Raw genomic sequence first — 12,147 nt, forward strand, 5'->3', positions numbered from 1 at the left:
AAAATATTGGCACCACCATAAACTATAATGGATACGTGTATCAATAATAAACACAGAAAACATGGCCGTTGTCACCTGGACCCGTTGAAGTGTTGTTACGTGAAACGGCCATCGTCCACTCTGCCTCTCCCTGCATGCCAACCTGCACATCATGTTTTAGTCCTAATCCCAAGGTATGGAATAAAGGACTATTTCACATTCATTTGAACTGTGAGTGCCGCATTTTTTTTTTCAATATTGCAAAAATAAAAAATATATATTTTATAAAAACAGGAAAGCTCGAAAATAAATATTTGCATATTAAAATGCCCTTTAAAAGAACCCGCCATCAGGATTATCCTTATTAAACTAAATATATGGACATAACAGCACTGTCATACTGATTTTATAGATGCCTTCAATGTAGAATCTGCAACCTTGTTTTTCTTAATTCATCATTAGACGTTTCTGTGGGGCAGGACCTTGTAGGTAGGGCTTCAGACTATGCCATGGCCCCTCCGATGCCTCTTGTGCTCATTTTTCTCAATTTTGTTCTGGTGCCATCCTAGCTGCAGGTGGTGCTTGCATAGACTGATCCGGTGGTGGGCTTCAGAAAAAATTGCGCAGATTTAGATTTCGGCTCAATGGAGAGTCGAGATCTCATTCTGGGCATGCACCGCCACAGGCACCATTTTACAGTCAACCACCGGAAGTTGATCTGCACATGCGCCATTTTCCTGATGCCCGCAACCAGATCAATCTGCGCAAGAGCCAGCGAGAAATTTAATTGAAGGTAAAGATAACAGACAGTGGAGGCGCCATGGCAGAGCCAAACAACTTACCTGCAGTCCTGCCCTAATGCACGTAGTTTAGGAATCCAAAACTTCTGAGGATTTAAGAAAAACAAGGCTGCAGATTTCTACATTGAAGCTACCTATTAAATGAGTATGAATGCACCAGTATGCCTGTACCTTTGGTTTAACATGAATAATCCTGATGACAGGTTCTCTTTAAGCAAGTTTCAAACTTTTTTTTAACAAATTTCTTTGAAATTAAAAAGCAACTTTTAATGCCCATGCACTTTTTTATTAATAAAACTAACAGTGCCAAGTTAAACAAATCATTTATAAGTCTCTGTATAGTTAATAAAATTACATAAGTATTTATGTTCCAATAAAAAGATTATTATATCTCAGCAGGCAGCTGAAAGCATTTGTGCAGTCAACCATTTCATGAATTTATCTGAAACTACTACAGCTTGCCTTGAAATTCATCATATAAAATATGAACTGCTAAACACGATTCACAAATCCAGAAGGGCAAGGGGAGAAGAAAAAAAAGAAAAAAAAAGCTTAAAAACGCTGTAATTTTAACATTATAATAGATTAGAATGCATGTTTAGGAAACAAATACAAAACATTTGCTTCAGAACACATTAAAATGATAATTATGTAATATATATATAACAACAAAAAAATCTAAAAGTTTACCTGGAAGAATTCAGGCAAATTATACTATAAGCAATATTTATAATTATATACTGTATATAGCAACCTTCTGGACTTTTCACATGGCTGCTCCAGCATTGCAGAAGAATCCTTTGCCAGAAAATGTATGTCATTTTCCTCCAAAACATATACAAGAGAAAGCATAAAAAATGGCTATAGTTTACATTATGTGAATTTCATATGCAAATTGAAAAAAAAGTGGCATGGGACGTTGCATGATTTCATAAAACCATACCTTACCCCACATTATTGAACTGAATAAACGCCAAATCTGAACATTGTGTTTCATTTCTTTCCACATAAGCAGGACATTTTATTCTGTATCTCAAGGGACAATACATCAGTGATGAAATGATGTAATATTAAGGGGCAGAAATAAAAAAAAAAAACATTTAGAATAAAAATAAATGTATTCAAACAGTCACTGCACAAAAATGGAAATAGGAAAAATTACCTAGATTAGAAAAACCTTTGCTTTGTTACAATAAGTTGCCTTAGCAATTTTTTTTCTCAGCAGTGATGTTAAACAAGAGGAAAAAGAAACACACAAAACAAAGTTCTTGTAGCTTTTTTTTTCTACTGAACACATTTCACATCAGTCATCATCATCATTCTCAAAGTCATCATCATCCTCATCTTCCTCCTCTCCAACATAAGAGACGGGTGTCTCCACCCTGGAGCTGCTGTACTGTGACCCATTGGAACTGGTTGCCAGCATCCCATCTGTGGTCAAGTCACTGCAAAACAAAGTATTGTATCATGTTGTGTGCAAACAAATATTATCCACAGCCTGATATGTTAAAGGGAGAATCTGTCAGAAGGGCCAAGCCTCCTAAGCTGTCTATGTAGTGATGCAGGTCATAGAAAGACGAATAAAATGATACCTTGGTATCAGTGATCCAATGTACTATTCTAGAGAAATGCAAATTAGGTGTTCAGTAACATAGGATTTCAGGATTATATGAGTTTAGTGGGAATGAAAAAAAAGCTAATGGAAACACTTCTAAATAAATTCCTAAATTCAAATAACTGTCAAATTACTAAATTGCTCGCCATCTTGTTTCACTAACAGAAACCTGTTCTAGAATGTTAGTAAGACATCTGCCTGTGGGCATGTGTAGCAGGAAGCTCTTCCCTTTCTACCCCCTCTCTTTATATGTAGGAAGATGTGATCGCAATGTACATTTTGATTTATTAGTACATTTATTCATACTTAGGCAGTTAACTGGTTCATGCAGCTTTACATGAACACCCGAGCCTTACACTATGGCCGGTCCGAATAACTAAAGCAATTGTTACCATCCACCTCTTGTGTCTCCCCTTTTCCTCATAGTTTGTAAGCTTGCGAGCAGGGCCCTCATTCCTCCTGGTATCTGTTTTGAACTGTATTTCTGTTATGCTGTAATGTCTATTGTCTGTACAAGTCCCCTCTATAATTTGTAAAGCGCTGCGGAATATGTTGGCGCTATATAAATGAAATTATATTATTAGTAAACCATGTGTGTTGAAAACAAGATGCTGCTCACACTGCAGTCCACCCTGCCATGTGATCTAATAATGGAGATACCAGGGGTGCTAAGATAAGAAGAGGCTGCTCACACTGCTGTCCACCCATCTATCTAATCAAAACAGGGATATCAGGTGTGTTGAGGTATGAAGAGGCTGCTCACACTGCTGTCTGTATATCTGATCTAAATAGTGGAGATATCAGGGGGGTGGAGGTAAGAAATGGAAGCTCACACTGCTGTCCACATGGATATCTTATACAGGAGATACCAGGAGTGTTGAGGTAAGAAAAGGCAGCGGAAACTGCATTACACCCTGCCTATCTGAAAGCAGGGATGCTGCTGTGACCCGAAGATGACAGTTCATTGTATAGGTTATCACCAGGTCATAGCAGTCACTCAACACTCAGAAAGACATTGTGGACATCAGTGTGAGCTGCCATTTCTTACCTCCACACCCCTGATATCTCCACTATTAGATAAGATATACAGGCAGCAGTGTGAGCAGCCTCTTCATACCTCAACACACCTGATATCACTGTCATTGATCAGATAAATGGGTGGACAGCAGTGTGAGCAGCCTCTTCATACCTCAACACACCTGATATCACTGTCATTGATCAGATAGATGGGTGGACAGCAGTGTGAGCAGCCTCTTCATACCTCAACACACCTGATATCACTGTCATTGATCAGATAGATGGGTGGACAGCAGTGTGAGCAGCCTCTTCATACCTCAACACACCTGATATCACTGTCATTGATCAGATAGATGGGTGGACAGCAGTGTGAGCAGCCTCTTCATACCTCAACACACCTGATATCACTGTATTTGATCAGATAGATGGGTGGACAGCAGTGTGAGCAGCCTCTTTTTACCTGAGCACCCCTGACATCTCCAGTATTAGATCAGTCACAAGGATTGCATGTACAGCAGTGTGAGCACCATCTTATCTCAAAACATCTGCTATCTCCAGTGTCAGATCAGAAAATTATGCTAGACAGCAGTGGAAAAGTAGTATGAGCAGCCTCTCTTTAGACATGAAGGGGGTTGCAGCTACCAACACACCTCACAGCTACCTGTACTATCAAAATTCTATTGCTAATCAAAAAGGTATTTAATAAATTAAAAATTATATTTGCTTTAGTGGTTTACATTTTTTTTTTATTCCGGGAGAATCTCTATAATAGAGTTGACAGGCCAACATTGGCCAAAAACTGGATCCCCAATGACTGCTTTGTACAACTTTCCATGGTCGCATTCAATTTTGCTGAAGGGGTAGTCTCATGTTATTACATTGCTTTAGACAGCAAGAAAACAAGCAAGTGGGCAATTTATTTTCATTTTCTACCTGCTGTGAGAGCTTTTAGCTTACACCAGTATTCCCCAAGTCCGGTCCTCAAGAGCCACCAACAGATCATGTTTTCAGGATTTCCTTAGTATTGCACAGGCAATAATTCCATCACCTGTGCAATACTCAGGAAATCCTGAAAACATGACCTGTTGGTGGCTCTTGAGGACCGGACTTGGGGAACACTGGCTTACACCATGTACAGCTTGTTTCAGAGAGCCTAGTCAAGTATGTGCAGTAGTAAGGCTAGGTTCACATTGCGTTAGTGGGTGTCCGCTAACGGACTCCGTTACATGGAGCAATTGTCGCAATTAACGCTATGTAACGGATCCGTTAGCGCTCCCATTGACTGCAATGTGCTAATGGATCGCTAACGCATCGCAAACATATGCCATTTTTGGCATGCGTCTGCGATGTGCAGTTAGTTTCGGACAGACCTTGAACGCTGCTTGCAGCGTTCAGGGTCCTTTCCTCGCTAGCGCAGATCGGGCATCTGCGCTAGCGGGACTGCCGAACGCAATCCCTTTTTGGACATTGCGTTAGCGCAATCCGTTAGCGTATCCGCTAAACTGATTGCACTAACGCAATGTGAACCTAGCCTTACATTCTAGGAGACGAGTTACACTAACATCCAAGCCACATTTCTCCAGTACATTGATTTCTATGAAGCAGTAAGCTGCTCATCTCCCTTTCCTTCAGCTCCTGACATGGGAAGTTTATGATCATGGCTCTAACTTTCCTGACACATTTATGCTTGTTCAAATGCAATGTTATCTTTATATGCAAATATAGTGAGCCGCTTATGAAGCAACTTGAGAATACCCTTTTAGGCTAAGTTCACAATGGGCGCTTTTTATGCTGATTTACAGCCGTTTTTCACAGTACCAGCAAAGCCTATAAGATTTCAGAAATCTCATGTATACACTCTTGTCATAATTTTTTCAGTTTTGCATGTTTTTTTTGGAAATAAAGCATGTCACTTTCAGAGACAAAATTAACAAAATGAAGAAAGGAAGTACAAAAGTATATGAAACTCATTTATTTTTATAAATTTTTGAGGTTACCATTTTGTCTTGGCCACCTGAGATGGCAGTTGAATTAAATTAGTGATGCATACAAAGTAAACATTGGCCAACAAAAGGTGTGAAATTGAATAATGCCTGTGGCTCACCAAGGTGTGAGGGTGCACAATGCCTGAGCAATTCCAAGGTTCAGCAGAGTGAAACTGTCCTACAAACTCAATGCACTGCCAGGGTCTTAGGTAAATTATAACAAACCAATACACCTCGCTCAGCTGTTACATTTGTATGTGTATTTTTTCATGAAGATATGTATTGTATTGGTGACCTGTGTTCATGCTTCTGTGGTGGAGGCAGAGCTGAACTCTGGGATCCTGAAAAGCGCAACAAAATCTGCACCAAAACATGTGTTTTTGACGCTGGTTCGCTTCTGCAAAGAGTGCGGGTTTTGTTGCAAAAAAAAAAAAAAATGCATAGCGTGAACTTAGAATAAAAGGGGTTTTCCTGTGAACAAGAGATTTAAATTAATAATACATCTTACAACAAAAATAATTTCCACAATTTGATTTGCTAAAAATAGAATATTACTGTCTTGAGCTCATCATATAATTATGCCCCTGCTGTGTACTGTGTAATGGCTGTGTGTGACCGTACAGGGACATGGTCTGATCATACCACAGCTCCTGGGCAGGGGAGGAAGCAAGAGTATACAGACACTATAGCAGGGGATCACAGCTGATTCTTTTTGTGAGGTAAAACATTTCACTGCCTGATTTCAAAGGGAAGGTACTGCGTTTGTAGATCATTAATAAATCAATGTAATGTAGCATAACATGCTGTTATAACCAAGATTTGTTTGCATTTGAAACACATTTTGTGTGTTATAGGAGCTTAAAGAAAGCTCCAGTGCTGACATCTTGCTTTCACAGCAGCAGCATGACACTATCAGTGTCATAACACGACACCTCATGGTCATAGGAGATAACAGACCGCCATTGACCCTATCTATTGTAATGGAGCAGTCACTGCTGTGAACTGGGCACTCTGTGGGCTGCACAATTTACAGTAGTGGGAGTCTTCTGCTGCCATTTTCATGGAGCCCTCGGCTGTCAATTTGTCTGTCTGTCATTAGGATATGATAACAGAAGCAGTACTGCTTCAGAACAAATACTAGATTGATAGGAGTAAAATGCTGGAGAAAAGCTGCAGAGTATCAGAGACTGCAAAGACATCTAGGAGGAACAGTATGATAAGCATTATCCCAGCAGGAGCTGTCAGCAAGGGCTGTGACTCTTCCCTCAGCTAGCAGTGAACTTGTGGAGGGGGGGCGAGATACATGTAGTCTGGGTGAGAGAGATGTGAAGACTGATGGGAGAGAGAGACAGTAACTGCTGATGATAGCAGATCACAGGGCAGTCACACACAAAATGACTCTGCCCTGTGATGCTACTCTTCATTCTGCCCAAGGGATACTAGAACACCCAAAATGGGAGGGAAATTGTGATGTCAGCAGTTGCTGCCACAATTTTCCAGCTAACAGTAAAGCTGGTACGTCTTCCTACAGCTGCTTGAGGTCTAAAACGGAAAATGCTCCCCCTAGTGGTAATTATATGTTTGTAAGAAAATATATAATATTTGGCATATAGAAATGTTTGCAAACATTGCATTAATATATTTTAATTACTATTTTAAGCTTAATTTCACAAAAAAAGCAAACTACAAGGAAACTGGTGGCACCTTCCCTTTAAGCACTGTTTTACCTCAAAGAAAGAATCAGCTGTGATCCCTGTGCTGCAATGTCTGTATATTATTTTGCTTCCTTTCTGTCCAGGAGCTGTGGTATGATCAGACCATGTACCTGTACGGTCAGACACAGCCATTACACAGCAGGAGCACATTTATAAGATTATCTCAGCACAGAAACTTTAAAAAATAAAACACATCCAATTGTGAAAGCTATTATTCAAAGATCTATTGAAAATTATCTTTAAGGCTAGGTTCACACTTGCGTTGTGCAGTCCGTTCAACAAATCCGTTAAACGGACTGCACTAACGCAAGTACAGACTTGGCACTGCGCTAGCGCAGATGGAGCATCTGCTAGCTCCATCTGCGCTAGCAGTGCGCTACTAGTGACGGACCCGGAAACGCTGCAGCCCGCGTCTCGGGTCCGTCACTCAATGACGGCACATCGCTAGCGCACGCCCATTGTGGGCAAGCGCTAGCGATGCATTCGCCATTGCAAGTAATGGCGGCGTTAACGGACTACGTTACACCGCGTTATGCCGCGGTGTAACGTAGTCCGTTAAACGGGTTCACACACAGCAGTGTGAACCCAGCCTAACCGCTTAACGACCGCCGATACGCCTTTTAATGGCAGCAGTTAAGGGTACTTATTCCTCGGTGCCGCTTTTTAATGTGCTGCTCACAATATATTCATTTCTCTTAAGTATCGGCACACATGACCGCTGCAGCAGGAAGCAGGCGGCTGACAGTGCACGCTACTGAAGAGGAATGGATACTCACCGCTCTCTGCGATGAACAGTCCCGGTGAGTATTCTAGCATCTGTGCTCTTCTTGTGAGCAGCGCATGATGTCCCTTCCATGCGCTGCTTACAAGCATTAAGCAGCTGATGGCACCGGAGCAGGAAGCTGCGACTGCGAGAAAGCAGAGGAAGGTAATAGTAAGGTTTTTTTTTTTCTTTTTATCTTTTCTGATGGGGCCATGGATATCAGGACTGCGATGGGGCCAATCAATCATACCATTATGCCAGAAAGAAATGAATATTCATTGCCCTCCACGCCCATGGGCGTGGAATGCAGTGCATATTAATTTCTCTTTAGCAGTGGGCACAGCAGTTAGTCGAAGCCGCCAGCTCCTGCCTCTGTGACCCGCTGCTCCTCCAATACCTCTCCCCCCACCTCCCGAGCCAATATATCCAGACTATAAGACGCAACCCCATTTTCATCCACATTTTGGGAGGAAAAAAGTGCGTCTTATAGTCCGAAAAATACAGTATTTCTCTTTCCTCTGATATGATCTAGCACACCAGAGGAGAGAGAAATGGGGTTCCCCGAGCCCCCCAGTACCTACGGTGTCCCTGGACCCTCTGGCTCTGTCACCCGAAGTACTCATCCAGGAAGAAAATGGCAGGCACATGCGCAGTGTGCCCACCGAACTCTGTCGGCTGGCACCCGCCAACAATACGAGATTTTTCCTATTGGTTAATTTTGATCACAGTCATTGAACCCATCAGTGATATAACAAAAAAACAAAACAGTAAATCAAACCCCCCTTTATCACCACCTTAGTTAGGTAAAAAATAATAAAATTAAAAAATGTATTTCCATTTGAGTTGGCGCTGGGGCTATGGCTGGAGCTAGGATTAGGTTTAGAATTGGGGGGTTCCACTGTTTAGGTACATCAGGGGGGTCTCCACACCCGCCATCGATTCCAGCCAATTTTGGGTTCAAAAAGTCAAACTGTGTTCCCTCCCTTCTGAGCTCTGTCATGTGCCCAAACAGTGGCTTTCCCCCACATACGGGGTATAGGTGAACTCAGAAGCAATTGCACAACACATTTTGTGGTTCATTTTCTAATTACCTTTGTGAAAATAAAGTTTGGGTCTAAAATACATTTTTGGTGAAAAAAGTAAAATGTTCATTTTTTCCTTCCACATTGCTTTAGTTCTCGTGAAGCACCTGAAGGGTTAATAAACTTCTTGAATGTGGTATTGAGCACCTTGAGGGGTGAAGTTTTTAGAATGCGGTAACTTTTTGGTATTTTCTGTCATAATGACCCCCAAACTCACTTCAAATGTGAGGTGGTCCCTAAAGAAAAAGGGTTTGTAAATTTTGTTGGAAAACTTTTAACCCTTATAAAGTCCTAACAACAAAAATATGCTTCCAAAATTGTGCTGATGTAAAATAGAAATTTTGGAAATGTTACTATTTTGTGTGATATAACTCTGATTTAAGGGCACAAAAATTCAAAGTTTTAATACTGCAAAATTTTCAAACTTCTTGCAAAGTTTCCATTTTTTTCATAAATAAACTTAATTCACATTCAAGCAATTTTACCACTAACATGAAATACAATGTCACGAAAAAGATCTCAAAATCAGTGGAATCCGTTGAAGCGTTCCAGAGCTATAACCTTAACCCCTTCATGACCCAGCCTATTTTGACCTTAAAGACCTTGCCGTTTTTTGCAATTCTGACCAGTGTCCCTTTATGAGGTAATAACTCAGGAACGCTTCAACGGATCCTAGCGGTTCTGAGATTGTTTTTTCGTGACATATTGGGCTTCATGTTAGTGGTAAATTTAGGTCAATAAATTCTGCGTTTATTTGTGATAAAAACGGAAATTTGGCGAAAATTTTGAAAATTTCGCAATTTTCACATTTTGAATTTTTATTCTGTTAAACCAGAGAGTTATGTGACACAAAATAGTTAATAAATAACATTTCCCACATGTATACTTTACATCAGCACAATTTTGGAAACAAAATTTTTTTTGCTAGGAAGTTATAAGGGTTAAAATTTGACCAGCGATTTCTCATTTTTACAACGAAATTTACAAAACCATTTTTTTAGGGACCACCTCACATTTGAAGTCAGTTTGAGGGGTCTATATGGCTTAAAATACCCAAAAGTGACACCATTCTAAAAACTGCACCCCTCAAGGTACTCAAAACCACATTCCAGAAGTTTATTAACCCTTCAGGTGCTTCACAGCAGCAGAAGCAACATGGAAGGAAAAAAATGAACATTTAACTTTTTAGTCACAAAAATTATCTTTTAGCAACAATTTTTTTATTTTCCCAATGGTAAAAGGAGAACCTGAACCACGTAAGTTGTTGTCCAATTTGTCCTGAGTACGCTGATACCTCATATGTGGGGGTAAACCACTGTTTGGGCGCACGGCAGGGCTTGGAAGGGAAGGAGCGCCATTTGACTTTTTGAATCAAAAATTGGCTCCACTCTTTAGCGGACACCATGTCACGTTTGGAGAGCCCCCGTGTGCCTAAAAATTGGAGCTCCCCCACAAGTGACCCCATTTTGGAAACTAGACGCCCCAGGGAACTTATCTAGATGCATAGTGAGCACTTTGAACCCCCAGGTGCTTCACAAATTGATCCGTAAAAATGAAAAAGTACTTTTTTTTCACAAAAAAATTCTTTTAGCCTCAATTTTTTCATTTTCACATGGGCAACAGGATAAAATGTATCCTAAAATTTGTTGGGCAATTTCTCCTGAGTACACTGATACCTCATATGTGGGGGTAAACCACTGTTTGGGCACATGGTAAGGCTCGGAAGGGAAGGAGCGCCATTTGACTTTTTGAATGAAAAATTATCTCCATCGTTAGCGGACACCATGTCGCGTTTGGAAAGCTCCTGTGTGCCTAAACATTGGCGCTCCCCCACAAGTGACCCCATTTTGAAAACTAGACCCCCCAAGGAACTTATTTAGATGCCTAGTGAGCACTTTAAACCCCCAGGTGCTTCACAGAAGTTTATAACGCAGAGCCATGAAAATAAAAAATAATTTTTCTTTCCTCAAACACGATTTTTTAGCCTGGAATTTCCTATTTTGCCAAGGGTAATAGGAGAAATTGGACCCCAAATGTTGTTGTCCAGTTTGTCCTGAGTACGCGGATACCCCATATGTGGGGGTAAACCACTGTTTGGGCACATGCCGGGGCTCGGAAGTGAAGTAGTGACGTTTTGAAATGCAGACTTTGATGGAATGCTCTGTGGGCGTCACGTTGCGTTTGCAGAGCCCCTGATGTGGCTTAACAGTAGAAACCCCCCACAAGTGACCCCCTTTTGGAAACTAGACCCCGAAAGGAACTAATCTAGATGTGTGGTGAGCACTTTGAACCCCCAAGTGCTTCACAGAAGTTTATAATGCAGAGCCGTGAAAATAATAAATACGTTTTCTTTCCTCAAAAATAATTATTTAGCCCAGAATTTTTTAATTTTCCCAAGGGTTACAGGAGAAATTGGACCCCAAAAGTTGTTGTTCAGTTTCTCCTGAGTACGCTGATACCCCATGTGTGGAGGTAAACCACTGTTTGGGCACACGTCGGGGCTCAGAAGGGAAGTAGTGACTTTTGAAATGCAGACTTTGATGGAATGGTCTGCGGGCGTCACGTTGCGTTTGCAGAGCCCCTGGTGTGCCTAAACAGTAGAAACCCCCCACAAGTGACCCCATTTTAGAAACTAGACCCCCCAAGGAACTTATCTAGATATGTGGTGAGCACTTTGAACCCCCAAGTGCTTCACAGACGTTTACAACGTAGAGCCGTGAAAATAATAAATCATTTTTCTTTCCTCAAAAATGATGTTTTAGCAAGCATTTTTTTTATTTTCACAAGGTTATCAGGAGAAATTGGACCCCAGTAATTGTTGCGCAGTTTGTCCTGAGTACACTGAAACCCCATATGTGGGGGTAAACCACTGTTTGGGCACACGTCAGGGCTCGGAATTGAGGGAGCACCATTTGACTTTTGGAATACGAGATTGGCTGGGATCAATGGTGGCGCCATGTTGCGTTTGGAGACCCCTGATGTGCCTAAACAGTGGTAACCCCTCAATTCTACCTCCAACACTAACCCCAACACACCCCTAACCCTAATCCCAACTGTAGCCATAACCCTAATCACAACCCTTACCCCAACACACCCCTAACCACAACCCTAACCCCAACACACCCCTAACCCTAGCCACAACCCTAATCCCAACTGTAGCCATAACCCTAATCACAACCCTAACCCCAACA

At 41.3% G+C, this 12,147-nt stretch overlaps 1 protein-coding gene across 2 annotated transcripts in view; it reads right to left on the reverse strand.

Annotated features, from left to right (window-relative positions):
- Window positions 1–1,043: 1,043 nt before the first annotated feature.
- Window positions 1,044–12,147, reverse strand: part of TFDP1 (transcription factor Dp-1) — a 156,380-nt gene continuing 145,276 nt past the window's right edge. For both annotated transcript variants that reach the window (XM_069757876.1, XM_069757877.1), the window contains exon 12: window positions 1,044–2,224. In XM_069757876.1, coding sequence (XP_069613977.1) covers window positions 2,083–2,224 — 142 coding nt within the window. In that variant the 3' untranslated portion in view covers window positions 1,044–2,082. The remainder of the gene's footprint in view (window positions 2,225–12,147) is intronic.

The sequence above is a fragment of the Ranitomeya imitator genome, chromosome 3 (assembly GCF_032444005.1).
Source record: "Ranitomeya imitator isolate aRanImi1 chromosome 3, aRanImi1.pri, whole genome shotgun sequence".
Classification (NCBI taxonomy): domain Eukaryota; kingdom Metazoa; phylum Chordata; class Amphibia; order Anura; family Dendrobatidae; genus Ranitomeya; species Ranitomeya imitator.